Here is an 18411-nt window from a genome sequence, read left to right as displayed (position 1 = left end):
CGTCATTAATTCACCTTCTGCCCTGAAATTAACAAGATGCGTGTCTAACTTCTTCGCATACGGCACGGTACATTACGTGCTCGTACGATAAGTATACTTTGCTTGGTAACAGAAATTACAGAATGCCTGGCTAGTATGGTACATCCTTAATATATGTATCTGAGTTTGTCCTCCCGCGGCTACATCTGCATATAGAGGGTGTCCCAAAACTATCGTTCTGGCTTCGTAATTCTTTCTAAATTTGGAGTCAATTGTTTTTTAGACAATCACGGTTCTTAAATTAAAGAAATTTCATTTTTCCTTCTTTTATTTCTTAAAAAGTCATGAATGACTGTAGAACTATAACACGTTAATTGAGATAATTTGTTACTTATCATTTATCTTAAATAAACATCGCTTTAATATCGTCAAAAGTCATAATTTTGTTATTAATAATTATTTTATAAAATTATAATTATTATTTATATATTGTGATTTATATTTATATTGTAACATTTAAATATTTAATATTAACTGTAAATATTACAATTTTAATTAAATTTTTATTAAAATGGAATTTATTTGATACCGGCTAAATAAAGCTAAATATTTAATATCAGCTAAAAAAATTAATATATTTTTTGAGATAATTATTCTTCTTAACATTCTAATTTTTGATCGAAAAATGAAACAGTTTCGAGACACCCTATATATACTGATTCGTGTGCGTCAAACTTGCATGTAGGTCTAGAAAAGCGAACTCTCACGAATGGCAATTTAGTCAGTCACGTCAACATTTAAGCCGACATGCTTTGAAGCTCTTGTGAATTGAAACTTGTTGGGAAGACGCGGAAAAACATTACAAGGCACGCCGCATTTTGGAAACACGCTGCAAATGTTCTGCATGCATGGAGAAACAAATCAAGTTCAGAAGCAAGGTTTAATTTATTTTTGACGTTATTTTACACATATATATATATCACTGACCAAAATGCAACAAGTTTTATTTAGCTTAAGAGATGTAATGTATTAAAATTTGCAATTTTTATGAAATTTACAAAAGTTATTATATATTGCTATGATAAATTAAACTTGTTAAATTAGTTATCAGTATAATGCAAAATAACGTAAACAATATTGGCCTTGCACTTATGATAAGTCATAATGTCAAGAGCATACATTCTTATCTAACTTGTTTCCAGTTTCGATACGAATTAATAACTTGCATTATCATATCCTTGAAACAAAAAAAAAAAATTATTAATAAGAAAAAAGCATTTGTCAGTATCCATTCTGGATTTATATACAACGTTGCAAGTATACAAAAGTTATAAAGTAAAGATCATCTCGAGTTAGAGTTAGTTTTCTGAAAAGTATTCTTTTCCATTGTTTATAAACTAGTGTATAAATTTTTGATAATTCACAGATTCTTGGCAAAATTCCATCGCTGCAAAATAAATTTTTATAAATCTGACTGCTAATAAAACTGCCATTTTTCCTGATTTTTTAATTTCTTGTCAAGAAAGAGTTTACAATATTAATAAACTTTTTGGTTAGATTGTTTTTCATGGTAACATATATACTCTTACCGGAAAATATGTCATTCATTTTAATTTATTAGCTACGTGACTTTTTTCTATTGCAAAACCGGTTATTAACTGAATAAACAACATGCGTCACATAAAATGCGTGAGCACGTATATGAAACCGACAATTGATCTCGATGATAACTTTAAAGTTGATTTAAAAATTAAAAAAGTCAAAGCAATAAAAGTTGGTTTCATAACGTGAAAACAGCAATCACGCAATCAAATAAATAAATTGATAAATAAATGTCTATTCCGCACATCATTGTGTACACAATAAGTAAATATAAGCCACGTGCTCATAAAATAAATATTAAATGGTCGCAATTTAATAATATATTCATACAATTATATTTATCTGTGTCATTGATTTATTATCATATGAAATCGTATAATTTTTTTTTTAATAAAAGTCTAACAATTTTTTTAATAATATTGTGATTATATCGTTTATTTTTCTGCTAGCTAAGAGTTTAGATTATTAGTGGCAAGGATAATTTTCCCAGTCATTACGTTAACTTTTAAGATGTTATCATATGCGCAACTACTTATCATTCGTAACAATATGCATTCCTGATGTCACTTCGTCACGCTTCTCTGGTTTGCATCTTATTATAAATGACAATGTAATAATACGTATGCGCGGTAACGGAAAACATGCATATTGTGCAGAATCATGATTTGACTTTACATGCGGAATAATAATAATACAGATATAAAGAATAATAATATAAAATACTTAATAATAAAGAAAATGATTGCGTTAAAGAGAAATAATGTGAAACATACATATAATACATATAATAATAAAATATACACAGTAGAAATGTTTTTTTATGCAAAATTGTCACAAAAAATAGTAATTGTAAGTTAATTTATGAATAATAAACAATATTTGAATAAAATCAATAACTCAATTTACGTTTATTTTCATTTTTTTATTAATAGCAAATGATAAATTATAAGATGCAATAAAATGACATAAAATTATAACTAAAACATTGACGTTTTAATATCAGCGATTTCTGAGTATCAGCTTTTTTTATGTATGCAAAAAGGTATATTAACTTAATGTTATTGAGAATTAATTATTCGCAAACATCACAAATTGTATAGTTACAAATATCAGAGTCGACATTTTATCTCCTACATAGCTTTAAAATTTTGTGTTACGTGACATTTATAAAGTTTACTAATGAGTGCATCTGTAATTGTCTCCATTGAAAAAGTTATCTCAGGTAATTAAAATTGCTTGGAAATTTTTAACTCATGAGTCTGTTTTAAGATTTAATTGTCTATAACAACTTCAGTAAAAAATAATATTACAAATTAGTTAATTTTAATTATTTTTTATATGTTAGAATATTGTAATACATTACATAATGTTATGCGTCTCACAAGTGCTTGTTTGAGATTTTCACAATTAAAACTGAGACTTATCAAAATCACTTTGTACAACACAATTTTTGTTACACATAACATTTGATGTAATATAATTACTATTATTTAATTAAGTACACCTAAGTAATTATTCGCGGTAAACTAATATTACGCGTAAACACGCATCTAACCTCAATACATCTGATTTCATAAATAATCTTATTTTATCTCTAATTTAAATATTATTGTTGACATTCTAGAGAAACGTTTCGTAAGTTAATATTGCATAAATACAAAAAATGTATTTATGCAATGTTACTCGGAATAATTAGAGAGAGTGCCGCGTAGTCACGTCAATACAATTTAGCAATTGATGAAAATTGAAATAAATAATGCATGCATCTTGCGTACGTCTACGTAACTAATGTCATATTCAGTAGCAAATGCGTCATTAACACATTCGATATTGTGTTCTTAAACGTGCAAGTCATAGCTTCATTTACAAGTTATCTATGCAGCATTCATAAATGATGAATTAATTTATAATTACAATTAGAATCTCTGAGTGTTTCCTGCCTATTTGCGTATGATTAATAGCCTTTAACTACAGAATAATCATTTACATAATGTGCGTTTTAGACGAATCATCGTTAATATGTACAGTAATTATCTTTAAACTTTATTACGCATTTATTGTGCGTTATTGTGCGCAGTTATTGTGCGTTATTGTGCGCAGTTATTGTGCGAGATATAATAACATAGTAAACTAAGCTATAAGTGCTCGCTTACTATGGCGCGACGAAGAAAAGAGAATTTTTATCTTCGCCTCGCACCAATGAACGGTGATTAGGAGAAACAAGGAGTCAAAATATTGTTACCCTTTAAACATCTTTAGATATATTATCGGATGAACGTTATTTCGCTAGATAGAAAAGTCACATACTCCTATTGTTCTTATTGTGATTATTATGTGTGCTGTTTGTTGTCTCTTGAAGCTTTTATTTTAAAAGCTTTATGTTGTTCACATTTAACAAATACTTATCAGTACTTATCAGTACTTATCAATAAATAAAGACTCAAATTGTTTAATTGTTTAATTGTACAATTGTTCAATTGTATTATTTCATGCAATTTTAATATTAAACTTGAAGTTATTAATAAAATAATTTATTTTTTTCAGAAACACTATAAACTTTTTGTTTTATTTTCTCCTCGTCCTTCATACTGGCAATAAGACTAATTGTAAGCACAAAAAGATCCTTGTCGGATGAACCACTCATTTTCATTAAAATTGCCCCCTCCCCCCTCCCAGTTCTGTCACTATTTATAGAACAACCTTCCGCAACAATAAACTCTGCACTGTAGTGACTGTGGCATACAATGCATGAAATTCATTGAGTGTGCGTGCATAATCTATGCCACGAGATTTCTCTTTACCTCGTCATACTGGGCGGACTCCTGAAACGACGCTTTTCTTCTCGTCGCCTCGCCACAGTCGATGAGCATTTGAAGAGTAATACAAATAACTATTTTTTTTCTTCATGCCTAATTATGAAATAATGACGATATCTTTCACTATCTATGCTCACACAGCACACATATCCAAAAGATGTCCAGAAAATCCCGCAGATATCTTTGAGAGATACGATATCTTTGGGATGTCCTCTGAACATCCCCCGAATATGCATGTTGTGTGGGTGATTTAACTTTACTTGCGGAACAATAAGAAATACGTACTTAAACATTAGATAATTAAGAAATTTTATTAATTATATTAAATGACGGTAATTAGATTTATAGATTAATATCAATAATAAATAGAAATATTTTTTTAAATATAAAATTGTCGACAAAAATGACAACTGTGGACGCGTATTAAATATCAAAGAAAACAATAAAAAATGTTAGAATGTGAATAGTAGTAGTAGTGGTTTTGTCACATATAATATTCTACAATGTCTCGTCTATAGAATATTAGAGATAAATAATAACATAAATAAATATAGATAAATTAATAACAGGATTTATATTAACATAACGTTTTTACTCATAAATTCAAAAATTAATTATAATATCGTCTATATATATCGTCAAAATTGACTAGTCAAAATAGACTATAACGATTCAAAATAATGTATTTAATTATAATTGCTACATATACTAATAGCACATGGTATTATTATACAAATAATTATATACTGCAGAATAATTAAACATTTAAGCTATTATGCTACTAGTGGAAAAAATTAGATAAAGCAAAAATTATCTTCGCTGTCTTCTAACTTTGCAATTATAGCAAGAAACTATTATAAAAAGCATGATTGAATTAAAATGTCGATAGATAATGCAAAAATAATAATCCAATTAATATACAATTAAGAATATCATATTTGTATTTTCTCTCATAATTTCTAGATCTCATTTCCTTAGATCGTATGTTTTCTATGTTTTTAGAAATAATGCTGAGAACGCATAAAAATAGTCTCTAAACGCAATCTTACGCATGATAACTTCTTGCCATGCAGTTACTTTCCGCAATCAAAAATTCTAATGGTAATCGGAATCGATAATTATGTAATCGTTCGTTTCTGATGAAATAGAAACTGTAACTAAACCAAAACTTTATAAAGTTTATAACAACAGAACCAAAACCCGGATAAATTATTTTCGGTTTACGATTTTTTTCAGTTTTTTATTCGATTCTAATAGTATAAGAATTCAAAAATAATGTAACTATTATTTTACATATTCCCACTAGAATTCGAGACATTTTTATCACATTTTGGAAGTGTTTTTTTATACCTTTTTTAAAAAAGGTTTTTTAGCTAAGTATCCAATTTTGCATGCGGCTGACGATTCATTTTCAATGTGTTTATGTCCTTGTTTGAATATATTACACTACTTAACATTTAAGATTTATCTCAATACGCGTCACTTTATGCTACTTCGAGCGGTTGTCATTTGCATACTTTGATAATTCATATATTGAAAAGATTGATGCAGGTATTTTTTTATTATTTTTGTGTTTTATAGAAAATATTCACATAGTGTCTTCTTAGATAGAATTATAATATATAATTCATTGAAAAGAAGAAATATCGCGCGTGTAACGCGCTTGTGTGTGTCAAGTCATTATAAAAAAAAATAGCACATAGATATAATTTCATTGTTACATTAACGTAATGAGGATAAACCGGCAACATATATAATTCAACACGCAACACTCTTAACTCAAGTGTTTCAAGTGTACAATCTACACCAATGTTGCTCAATCTTTTTGTATTTTTTTTTTAATAAACCAATCTCGTGATCTATCCATGTACAAGAAAAAAAAAATTAGAATGCAATTTCAACGTTTGTTAAACATATCAGTAGACAAATTAAGTGTCAAGATATAAGCAAATGAATAGGAACAAAATAGATATTAAAATAAGAAATATAAATTTTATAATAGAATCAAACAAAATAAAAATCAAAATATAAACAAGATCCATCAAGAAACACATCGTGATCGACCGATAGATCGCAATCGATTGGTTGGGCACCCCTGGACAATATTAATACTGCAACGTCGCCTTCTTATTAATTGACGAAAAGGAAAGAGAATCAAAGAGAGAGAGAAATGTGCATACACATAAATACAATGTCATGCTAGCTTCAGGAGCTCATTTCTTCACTATAACTCGCGGTAATTGTGCTACAAAAACTTTAGTTTCCAGACATTGTATTCTACTTGAACGGTAAGAATTAGCTACTAAATTTCGCCGTCAGATACACTCACTTCAGCACAATCTTTATGTCAATTAATTTATAATTAATTATTCGAGTGCGTAATAACAAATACATATGATCGAGTATTACCTAAAACATTTAGATTTGTTTTTTTTTTTTTTAGTTTCTAAAATCATTTAACAAAATTTTAATAAATTTTTTATTCGTAAATAAGAATTTAGCTGATCTTAATATTCACATATTATATATTTTCTTTTTAATTTTTAATCTAATTGTGTCCGTGATATATTGAGGACATTGAATATATTCAATGTCCTCAATATATGTTCAATGTTTTATGCAAAATTGCGCATATTGAAGTATACTTCAATATGCGCAATTTTGCACAAAAATAATTTCAAGATGACATTCTTAAGATTAATTAGTTAAAAATGTATACGGGGTGTTTCATAATGTCCGTGCCAACGCTCGTGTGCGGATAGAGTGCGGTAAACTGAATAAAAAAGTCCTTTATCGTTTTGCAATTTTCGCAATAATAATTGAGATATTAATTAAAAAGAATTGACGAATAATCGCACGTTGCGCGTAACTAAACCGTGGGCTGTACACTCTAGGCGTGACAACAACGAGGATCATTTGGCAATAAAAAGTAATAACGCATCTTACGCATGCCTAGAGCGTATAGCCTACGACCTAGCTTATAACAATCCTTTTTAATTAATATCTTAATTATTATTGCGAAAATTGCAAAACGGTGCAAAGAACTTTTTTATTCAGTTTACCGCACTCTATCCGCACACGAGCGTTGGCACGGACATTATAAAACACCCTGTATATATTGAATTAAATACAACAAATTTTTATTCTATTAGATATGAAAAATTTGACTCGTTTAAATTATATTTAATATTATGTTTTATCCAAAAAGTGTGACGCTGTATATCATAATGATTCAGTATCTAATAAAGTAAATCAGAGAAATGCAAAAAAATATATTTTGCAGATAAGTTGCCAAAAATGGCATTCATAACGGCACATTGGGGCCTGGATGGCATAATAGTTCTGACGACCCTTATGATAGCTGTCTATCTTTATATGACGCGCAAGCTTAACTACTGGAAAAAACGAGGTGTTACGGAAGTCGTATCACCAACACTATTTCTGGGAAACTTCACAGATTGCGTGTTGTTTAAAAAATCTCCCGGACATTTGATAAAGGACTTTTATGACCGAGCAAAAGGACTGCCTTACGCAGGCTTTTTCATCTTAAACAAGCCCGCCTTGTTGATTCGCGATCGGGAACTCGTCAAGAACATTTTAGTGAAAGACTTCAGTAACTTTGAGAATCGATATGGCTCTCCAGATACGAAGGACCGCCTAGGTTACGCCAATCTCTTCTTTATTAACAATCCAGCGTGGAAGATCTTGAGAACGAAATTATCACCAATTTTTACATCCGGCAAATTGAAAAAAATGTTCGAATTGATGCTAGTCTGTGCTCAAAATCTTGACACGTATCTTGAGTCCTTAAAATTAGAAGGTAAGTATTACATAATTTGTGACATACCAAATGTGTAGACAAAGTAAATTTTACGATAATAATTGCAGCTAGACAACTAATTGTAAGGTTAATAATACGACGCGTCCCTCTTTATCATTATAAATTTACATATTTCGTTTGTAATAACACAAAAATATGAAACAAAAGTATTTATTTTAGAAAAGATATATATTACATATTTTATTATTATTAATAATAATTTTTTTATGTTTTTTTATTAAATTGGTTTTTCTTATCATTCTTATATCATTCTTAGTATAAATAATATATATGAATCAAATTGGAATATGTTGATGGTAGGTAAAGGCAAAGAGCTAGAAACGAAAGACTTGGCCGCCAAATTCGCTACTGACATGATAGGCGTCACGGCTTATGGACTCAATGTGAACTCGTTAAACAATCCTGATGCTGAATTTCGAAGACATGGCAAGAAGATCTTCGAGTACAGCTACATCCGCGGATTTGAAATGCTTTCAATTTTTTTTTTCCCAAGTTTAGTTCGTTGGACCCGTATGAGAGTATTCGGTAAGGATTCCAGTGTCTTCCTACGTAAGGCCTTCTGGGATACGTTACTTCAACGCATAGAGTCTGGCACAAAAAGACACGATCTCATCGATATTCTTATCGAACTCAAGAAGAACCATGTTGATCAGGATTTGAACGGAATTAGTAAGCAAAATGCGATAATTAATAGTATTTTAAATACGTGCACAAATTTTTTAGTTAATATTAAAAGAAAAGAAAAAATATAAAAATATCGTAATAATTATAATGTGTTTGTGCAACAAATCTAATAGACAAAATTAATCGTGATGAGTGATGCAAATTATTAAATATTCACTAATGTAAATTAAATTTTAGAATTTGATGGGGACGATTTAGTAGCACAAGCAGCAATTTTCTTCACTGGCGGTTATGAAACTTCTTCATCAACAGTGTCTTTCACTTTGTATGAGCTCGCAATGTATCCCGAAGTACAGAACAGACTTAGAAAAGAAATCCATAATGCACTCAAGGAAAATAATAATAAAGTAACATATGATATGGTATGTGAACAGCGCGGTGTTGCAAAGAATTTTTATACTGAATAAAATATGGATTTAAACGATGTGATAGAATTAATATTTCGTTTAAGAAGTGGTTATTCTATGTATTAATTTACAAACTTTATGTGTAAAATAACACTTCTTTCAGATTATGTCACTACCGTATCTCGACATGGTAGTCTCGGAAATCTTAAGGAAGTATCCGCCATTGCCGTTTCTAGATCGCGTGGCAGGAGACACCTATAAAGTGCCGGACTCCGATCTAGTTTTGGAGAAGGATACGCCGATTTATGTCTCAATGTTAGGTATGCACTATGATCCGGAATATTTTCCTGATCCGGATAAGTTTGATCCTGAACGATTCAATGAGGAAAACAAACACAATATACCTTCATGCGCCTATTTTCCGTTTGGAGAGGGTCCACGCATATGTATAGGTAAGATTAATTACACGACATTTACACAAGATATACAGGGTGTTCCATTTTAAAAACACTACGTGAATAACTTTTCAGAGAGACATTTTCAAGAAAAATTATTTAGACCAAAGTTGTTGGGTTTGGAGAGGGACATCCGATGATGACATTGGTTTAACCTAGGGTGTACATGCCAAGGTCATATGGAGGTCAACTTTGTTTTTTTAAATAAAACACCCTATTTTAAACACCCTTTTTTATTCCAAAATCTAATAGCTGGTGTCAAGAGCTTTTCAAAACACTATAATGAAGTTATTTTTTATTAAGTACTTTTCGAATTATAAGGCTTGTAAATTACAGTATTTTGACCTAAAATATAAAATATCTTGTAAAACATTCAGTTTTTGAGAATGTTACCTTAATACTTTTATGCACAAAATAATGAGACAAATGAATTGGTATAAAGAAAACACATTGGTTTTAAAAAAAAGTATGCAGTTGCATATTGCAAATTACATATTTTTTCTTGAAAGCAACTATGTGTTTTCTTTATACCAATTGATTCGTCTCAATATTTTGTGCATAAAAGTATTAAGTAAGATTCCCGAAAATTGAATGTTTTACAAGATATTTTGTATTTTATGTCAAAATGCTGTAACTTTCAAGCCTCATAACTCGAAAAGTACTTAATGAAAAATAACTTCATTATAGTGTTTTGAAAAGCTCTTGACACCAGCTACTAGATTTTGGAATGAAAAATAGGGTGTTCTATTTAAAAAAACAAAGTTGATCTCCATATGACCTTGGCATGTACACCCTAGATTAAACCAATGTCATCATCGGATGTCCCCCTCCAAACCCAACAACTTTGGTCTAAATCATTTTTCTTGAAAATGTCTCTCTGAAAAGTTATTCACGTGGGGTTTTTAAAATGGGACACCCTGTATATACAGAATGTCCTATTTTAAATAATGCGCCCTAAATAGTGTAAAAACGTGATATTTTTGAGAAGAATATTTTTTATGAAAAAGATTGCGAAAAAAACATAGGATAGGAACTTTTTTTTAGTTTAATCTTAAGTTTTCTCCATCACGATCAAGTTAAAATCATTACTTTCATCTTAAATTCTTTTTACAAAAAATTTTTGTTTTTAAAATATAAATACAATATTTAAAATTGGACATTCTACATGCTAGACACGTATGAGATTAAAATGTATTTCTTAAACTTAATATTTAATATTTCTTAACTGCTGAACTAAACATGTGTTGATAATTGTACAATTAAAAAATCTTGTTTAAATTCTTTTAAAGCTGAATCTCGAAAGACATATTAAAAATAGGAAGTATAAATTGAAAATCTTTGTCTTATAAGAATAAAACGTGAAAGACGAATTGTGTAAAAATTATAACGATCAATGGATGTAAAAAAAGCTATTTATAATTAAACTTTACAATCGTGTCATTTAAAATTTTAATTAAGATATAAAAAATAAAAAAAAAATAGTGTTACAAAGGACTTTTAAAAAGAATCACATTTTTAAATTAATTATTTTTCACTTTTTACTTATAAAAATATCGCAATGTATCTCACTATACTTATGCGTCCGACAGGCACTCGTTTGGGACTCTTACAATCAAAATTGGGGCTCGTTACAATCTTGAACAAATACGAAGTTACACCGTCAAAAAAGACTTTGATACCAATGGTACTTGATCCAAGAGGAACCACGACAACGGCTCTCGGTGGCGGAGTGTATCTCAACTTGCGAAGATTGAATATTAGTACTTAGTAAAATTCATAAAATAATTTTATTATCTTTATGTTACCAATATAATATGCTCAACATTTTAAATACATAATTTTCACTAAAGTAACAATTAATTTTTGTCATTAATTACTCTGTATAACGCAATTTTTGTCACATTTATAACATTTGTAACATTTATCGCAATGTAGCATTTATTGAATTGTTAGCATAATTATTGGCATGCATCAAGGTTGCACGAATTATGCACGGTATAAAGATTTAAAAGTCTTTGAAATTAATATGCACATGCTGATATGCAAAAAGATCATAAACAATAAATGAATTTCTGGAATACAAAAAAAAACAGTTTTTTATGTATTGCATTATAAAGTAATTACTTTGAAGCTAACTGAAATAATCGATATAATTAATCGTCAATAATATATAACAACAAAAATTTTGTACATTTTATTAAATAAATAACTAAACACGTCAAATTAGCTTCGGCTCTATTAGCTTATTTATTGAAGTTTTTGAGTATTAAACAATATTTTGTGAACCTTATTGTCAGATTTTATATATGCAGAAATGTATTTTGAATAGAATGATAAGAAAAGGCCATGCATTTTAACGTTAATCAAATTTATACACGTCATTAAAAGTCAAATGTACAACATGTGTATTAATACTTAAAAAATATCACTGTGAGAAAGATAAGATAACGTGAGAAACATGAGAGAGAGAGCGCAATGTTATATAATAAAAGATTAAAAAATTTTTAAATTTTTATCAAATAAAAATTAGATATAATGTAATCATAAACGCATGCGTTCAATTCATGTCACAAGGTTACATAAACAAAGTTTCTTAAGATACTAGACTAACAATTATGTAATTAATCATTCAATACGGTACTTTATAAATATCGTAGATGTAAAACAGACATTTCCTAGTTAATATGCAGCATTATGCAGTCATAGGTTTATTTATATTGTACTTATAAAATCTCTCTAAACGTTCTATCTACTTGCATAAGATTAGCAGTCCCAGTTAAGAAATGATTATTTGCATAATTTATGTAATCAAAAAGTTAATGTAAATATGTACAAAAATCATTTTTAGTGCACATATCGCACATAGATTTTATTTTAAAACGAGAAAGTATCAAGTTGCATTGTTTAAAATAGTTCCTAAAATTTTATTTATTAATTATATTATTCATGAAACTTGATTTATTCTATCTATACAGGGTGTCCGGTAAATGCTGAATCACCTCTTGGGTGCAGGTAGAGCGGGTTAAACCGAGTAGAAAAGTCTTCTACCGTTTTGCGATTTTCGCAATAATTAATGAGAAATTAATTAAAGAAGATTGGCTAATTTGCGCGAATCTAAGCGCGCGGCGAGAAGAGACAGCACAAGAGATGTTACGTGGTCGCTAGGACGCATGGGATCTAGCCTTACGCACCGCTCGTATGTTGCCGTTGACACTTGTAGAACGCTCCTCCCAACGCTTTATCGCGCGCTTAGTGACCAAATAACAGTGGGCTGTACCGCCACGGGTCTCTTCTCGCAGCGCGCTTAAACTCGCGCAAATTGGTAGATATTTTTAAACTAATTCCTCATTAATTATTGTGAAAATCGCAAAATGGTAGAGGACTCTTCTACTCGGTTTAACCCGCTCTACCTACACCCGAGAGGTGATTCAGCAATTACCGGACACCCTGTATACTCAAAATTTCGAATCAATAAACTACTTATTTTTTTACATTGAACTTGCAAGTCATATAAAATAAAAATATGCAGATTTGATAAAATGTTTAAAAACAAAATAATACAGATAATAATTTATTATGGAAAGAAAAAGAGAAGCGAAAAACGCAAGAGAGAAAAACAAGATGTAACATATTATTATCGTATTATCGACGATTTTCTTGATTATTGCAATATACACAGTGCGGTCCATAAATACCCGGACTGATTTTTTTACGATAATACTAATAGCGCGATTTATCAGCCAATACTTGAACCATGTTGTGGTATCACTTAACGACCTTTGTGTGAAGTTTTAGCTCTGTATGATCAGTTGACGCGGAGAACAAGTGGTTTGTGTAAACAGTGTTTTAGGTAGTGTGTCACAAATTGCAAAATAGATGTGTGTAAGGAACAACGTGTCGCGATAAAATTTTGTTTTAAAGCCGATATTTCGGCAACTGAAGCTTTGTCAATGCTGCAAAAGGCTTATAGAGATAATTCTTTAAGGTCCGTTTATACATATCCGTACCGTATCCGTACCGTGTCCGTACCGTACACGTCCATGCACGGATGCTAGATTCGATTCCATATAATTAAATGTAAGTATTTACACTATTCCGTATCCGTACCGGAACCGCAGATGTCGTTGGCGACGATATTTTCACGGACCGGACGGCACTGAACGTGCCGGTACTAACAAGTGTAAATAGGCTTCAGTGTAGCGGTCAGATTTTTGAGTCTCATTTTGAATCAGTCCACGATATCGAGAGCACTCTTTTAAAATAAAAAAATGGATAACGAAAAATTAATTGAATTAGTGCGGCAACACATCGAGTTGTACGATTTATCCCATCCAAAATATCTTGATGGGAGTTATAAAGAAAAACTGTGGAAAAGTATTTCTAGAGAGCTTGATCAATCAGGTAATTTTACTCGTAATAAATATTATTTTACAAATAAATTTTTATGTTTATTATAAATATCATTTTATTTGATGAAAAAATACACAATTCTCTTCAAAAATTTATACATATGTAGGAACGTGTTTTTGCTAGTCGTTAATTGTCTATCGTATCACTCAGTGTGCTGTCCTTGTCCCGAGGTGTTTATATAATTCTGTTTATTAGACAGATCGTCAATCAAACTCAAGGCCTCAATTAAACGCCCATTAAATAACAGTCGATATTATTGTAATGATATACATGTAAGAGCCCCAGCTGAAGAGTTAAAAAATATCATAAAAGTTTCTCTTACTGCAAATGCTCTTTGCGTACTATTTCCACCACAAACACTTAAATTTTCCAATATTGTCTGCTTTTCAGTCCTATTAGTATTGTCTTCTAAATTAATATTATAATTATTGTCAGTTTCTTTAATAAAATTGTGTAACACACATGTTGCAAGTATAATAAAATCAGCATATTCGGGTTTGGCTTGAATTCGGCGATTGTAAATTCGAAAACGTTGTGTTAAAATACCAAACGCATTTTCACCTACCCTTCGAGCACGTGACAAGCAATAATTAAAAATTCTTTTATCGTCAACATTTAAATGTTTTCCGGGATATGGTCTAAGAAGATACGGCTTTAAAGGAAAAGCTTCATCACCAATTATAACATGAGGTGCTTCAATTTCAGTATCAGGCAGGAACGTATCACTCGGAACATTTAATGTTTTGTCTTCAAATCTTTTTCCCATCGCAGAATGTGCCAAAATGCCTCCGTCGCTGTTTTTTCCGTACGCCCCAACATCAACCATGATAAATTTATAATGGGCATCAACAAGGGCCATCAAAACAATTGAAAAAGATTTTTTATAATTAAAATATTCTGACCCGCTGTTAGACGGTGCTTGAATAATACCGTGCTTCCCATTCAGAGCACCTAAGCAATTCGGAAAATTCCACATCTCATAGAATTCTTTTGCAATTTTTTTCCATTTTTCTTGTGTTGGTAGTGGCATGACTTTAGGCATTAATTCATCGACGATAGCTTTGCATGTTTCATTGATTATTTGCCAAGCTGTTGTAACTCCAAGACGAAAACTAAATAAAATTGTTTTAAGAGAATCTCCTGTTGCTAAAAATCTGAAATATTGAATTAAAAATTTATAGCCTTACACAAAAGTTTATATCAATATATATTTCAAAATATATTTTGTTATTTTTTAAAACTTTTCTATTTATATTAATTATTGCTATATATATATTATTCTTAAAATTTTTTTCAGTCAGTATTTGTAAGACTTTCGCAGTTCCCAGCAAAGTCATCACACGCCTCCCTAGCATGCCCCGGATCCACTCGACGAGCTTCATCGGGACAACCCTTCTGGCGGCTTCCTCACACACTACCTCGTGCGGTGCGTTGTTAAAGACGCCCTCTATGTCCAAGAAAGCACCCACTGCGTAGCCCTTCCTTTCCAGCTGCTCCTCAATAAACGCTACCGTCTGATGTAGAGCAGTCTCGGTGGAATAGCCCGAACGATACGCGTGCTGATTTTTGTGGAGAGGGTGACTCCATAGAGTTGTCTCCCTCAGATACGCGTCCACCAGCTTCTCCAATGTCTTAAGAAGAAACGATAGGGCTAATTGGCCTGAAATCCTTTGCCTTGGTGTAGCTCGTTCTTCCCGCCTTCGGGATGAAAACTACCCTGGCCAGTTTCCATGCGCTGGGTGTGTAGCCTATCGCGATACAAGCCCTTAAGGTTCGGGTCAATGGGCCCACGATCTGTTCCAGTCCCTCTTGTAGAAGAGCCGGAAAGACGCCATCCGGTCCCGCTGACTTGTAGGGCTTAAAGGTGTTAATTGCCCACTTGACCTTTTTGGGCATGACAATCTTGGCCGCCATTCGCCAGTCCGCTTATCGGGCTCTTCTGAGTGAGCCCGGCTCCTTATATGCAAATAGCTCTCCCGGCTCCCTATGGAAGTCCGGAAAGCTCACTTCCAGTAGATGCTTCAGACATCGCTCTCCAGTCACCACCGTCCCATCAGGGAGTGCGATGGCTTCCAGAGTCGCATCCGGGTTCCTAGCGAGGATCCTGCAGATTCTTGCCGTTTCGGGCATTCCCTCTACTTCCTCGCAAAACTTCCTCCAGCTTTCCAGTTTCGCCCTAACCACAGAGTCTCTATATTCCTTCTGTGCCTTCCTAGAGAGCTCCTAGCCGGATTGGCGGCCCGTGTTCCTAGCTCTGTTCCAGACCCTACAAGCCGCCACTCTGAGACCCTGCAGTCCAGGGGTCCACCAGGAAGTTCCTCTAATATTTGTAACCGCCCTTTCGGGGCAATTACTTTCGTAGCAGTTTACCAGAGACCTCTGCAAGTAGTCCACACAGGTCTCCAGTTCGTCTTCTGTCCCGTGCCTCTTAGGGAAGCCTCTGAGACTGCTGGCCAGGTCTTCCCTATAGGAGTCCCACTTGGTTTTCCTCGGGTTCCTGAATTTGACCTCCTTCTCCCTAGCCTTAGCTATCCTGAAGGTGATCTGCCTATGGTCAGAGAGCGAGGGCTCCGTCGAGACCCTCCACTCCACTACCTCCTGTATCAACTGCCTGGAACAGACAGTAATGTCGAGCACTTCTCTTCTCGCTATAGTGCAGAAGGTGGGCTCGTTTCCTGTGTTGAAGATCTCCAGATCCGTAGATGCTAGAAACTTCAACACTTTTCTTCCTCTTTCGTTGGTGTCCGAGCTTCCCCACACGGTGTGATGCGCGTTAGCGTCACATCCCATAATCAGGGGAAGCCGTTTCTCCTGGCAGTATTCTGCCAGTTTTATCACCGGTGCAGGCGGCACCGCCTCCCCCTCGTCATGAGAGAAGTAGGCCGAGCAAATAACCATTTTCTTCCTGTCACCAGAGTCATCAGTGAAATTCATTTCTACAGCCGCAACGTCCCTGGAACACAAGTGAGGTATTAGCTGGACTTCCACATCCTTGACGACCACGCAGGCCCTGGGCCAATCCACTGATGGGGCCCTAAAGAGCCTACCGCAGGCTGCCAAGCCCCCTTTTTTTTTGTTTTTTTTTTTTTTTTTTTTTGGTTTGAGAGCCAGAAGGGCCCCCCTGGGACGAGGAAATCTTCAAAAGACGCACTCCCGTCGTGCAAGGACTGAGGATTGCTAGTCCTCAGCCTGACGGGAGGTAATGTCGGATTCACAGCCTGTTCTTACCTAAGTCAGGAACAGACTGTGCCTACCGACTAAAACCTCGTCCCAGAAAAATCCATTTGTACATCGTCGTGTTAGGTGAGGGTCAGGGATTACGATCGAGCGCATGACTCCTTCCTCTCCCCTAGGCTGATCCTGGTGACCGAATTCTAATCCACAGTGGTCCGGTATTGGTCCGGACTACCATACCCCCGCTACCTCCTCAGGGACCTGATGAAGGGCCCGGTTGTGGCGACCCTGGACGAACAATCTCAGGGCCTCTCGCCTTTTTAAGTTCCGCCTGGGGTGGACTAGTGGAATCCTCCCTTGGCCTTTTTGCATCAACGGTGCTTAGTCTCCCCACCGATTCAGTCTCCATATCCGGAGACGATAAGGGCAGTTGATGGGACTGCGCATCCCCACCACCTTCATCGCTACGTGCAAGCGTGTTCCGCGCCACTTCCCTCTTGGGAGGGATAGGGGGACAGGCCGTGTTATCTGCCCTATGCCCCGAAGGTCGCTCGTTGAGGGCGCAAATGGGACAGTGCGGCTTCTCCCCGCTGTATGGCCTTCGCCACCGCACCGATAACAGCAGTGTGCCCGATCCACAGTGGATGGACATCGCTGCTGCACGTGTCCTCTGCCCAAGCATCTGAAGCACTGGGCCGGTCTGCTTGGAAGAAGCTCGACTCTTACCTGGGTCCATCCTATGTCTATAGAACCAGCTTCGACTAGCTTGAAAGCCGCCTCTGCCGGACATTGGGCCCAAGCCAGGTTTAGACCCCTGCGGAATTCCGCCAAGCCCCTGATGCAACCCCGGATTACCCAGGGTTCTTGCATCAGTGATATGCATGTTTGCCTCCCAGCTTGTTGCCTGGCCAGAACAGCCGAGGCCCCTTTGCTGTGATGCAGATTAATCTGGGTGAAGACCACCCCTCTCGATCCCGCCATTTAATTACGAGACCGTTTTAGGAGGTTCCTCCTTATTCCCCCTCACGCCCCCCCTGGGCCCCACTTACCCGAAAGGCAATCCTGTCGAGCCCAAAGAATGGTTTGAAGTCCAGTGTCCTCAA

The 18411-nt window shown here is 33.9% G+C and overlaps 1 protein-coding gene across 1 annotated transcript; it reads left to right on the top strand.

Annotated features, from left to right (window-relative positions):
* Positions 1–6528: 6528 nt before the first annotated feature.
* Positions 6529–11950, top strand: LOC105673450 (cytochrome P450 6k1). Its single transcript, XM_012369085.2, has 6 exons — positions 6529–6685; positions 7681–8217; positions 8539–8907; positions 9100–9284; positions 9433–9721; positions 11314–11950. Exons 2-6 carry the CDS (start codon positions 7695–7697, stop codon positions 11490–11492), a joined length of 1545 nt encoding a protein of 514 aa, XP_012224508.2. The 5' UTR covers positions 6529–6685; positions 7681–7694; the 3' UTR covers positions 11493–11950.
* The last annotated feature ends 6461 nt before the right edge of the window (positions 11951–18411 follow it).

This window comes from Linepithema humile, chromosome 3 (genome assembly GCF_040581485.1).
Source record: "Linepithema humile isolate Giens D197 chromosome 3, Lhum_UNIL_v1.0, whole genome shotgun sequence".
Classification (NCBI taxonomy): domain Eukaryota; kingdom Metazoa; phylum Arthropoda; class Insecta; order Hymenoptera; family Formicidae; genus Linepithema; species Linepithema humile.
Note: the sequence above shows the minus strand (reverse complement) of the source record. Positions and strands in the feature narration are given on the sequence as shown.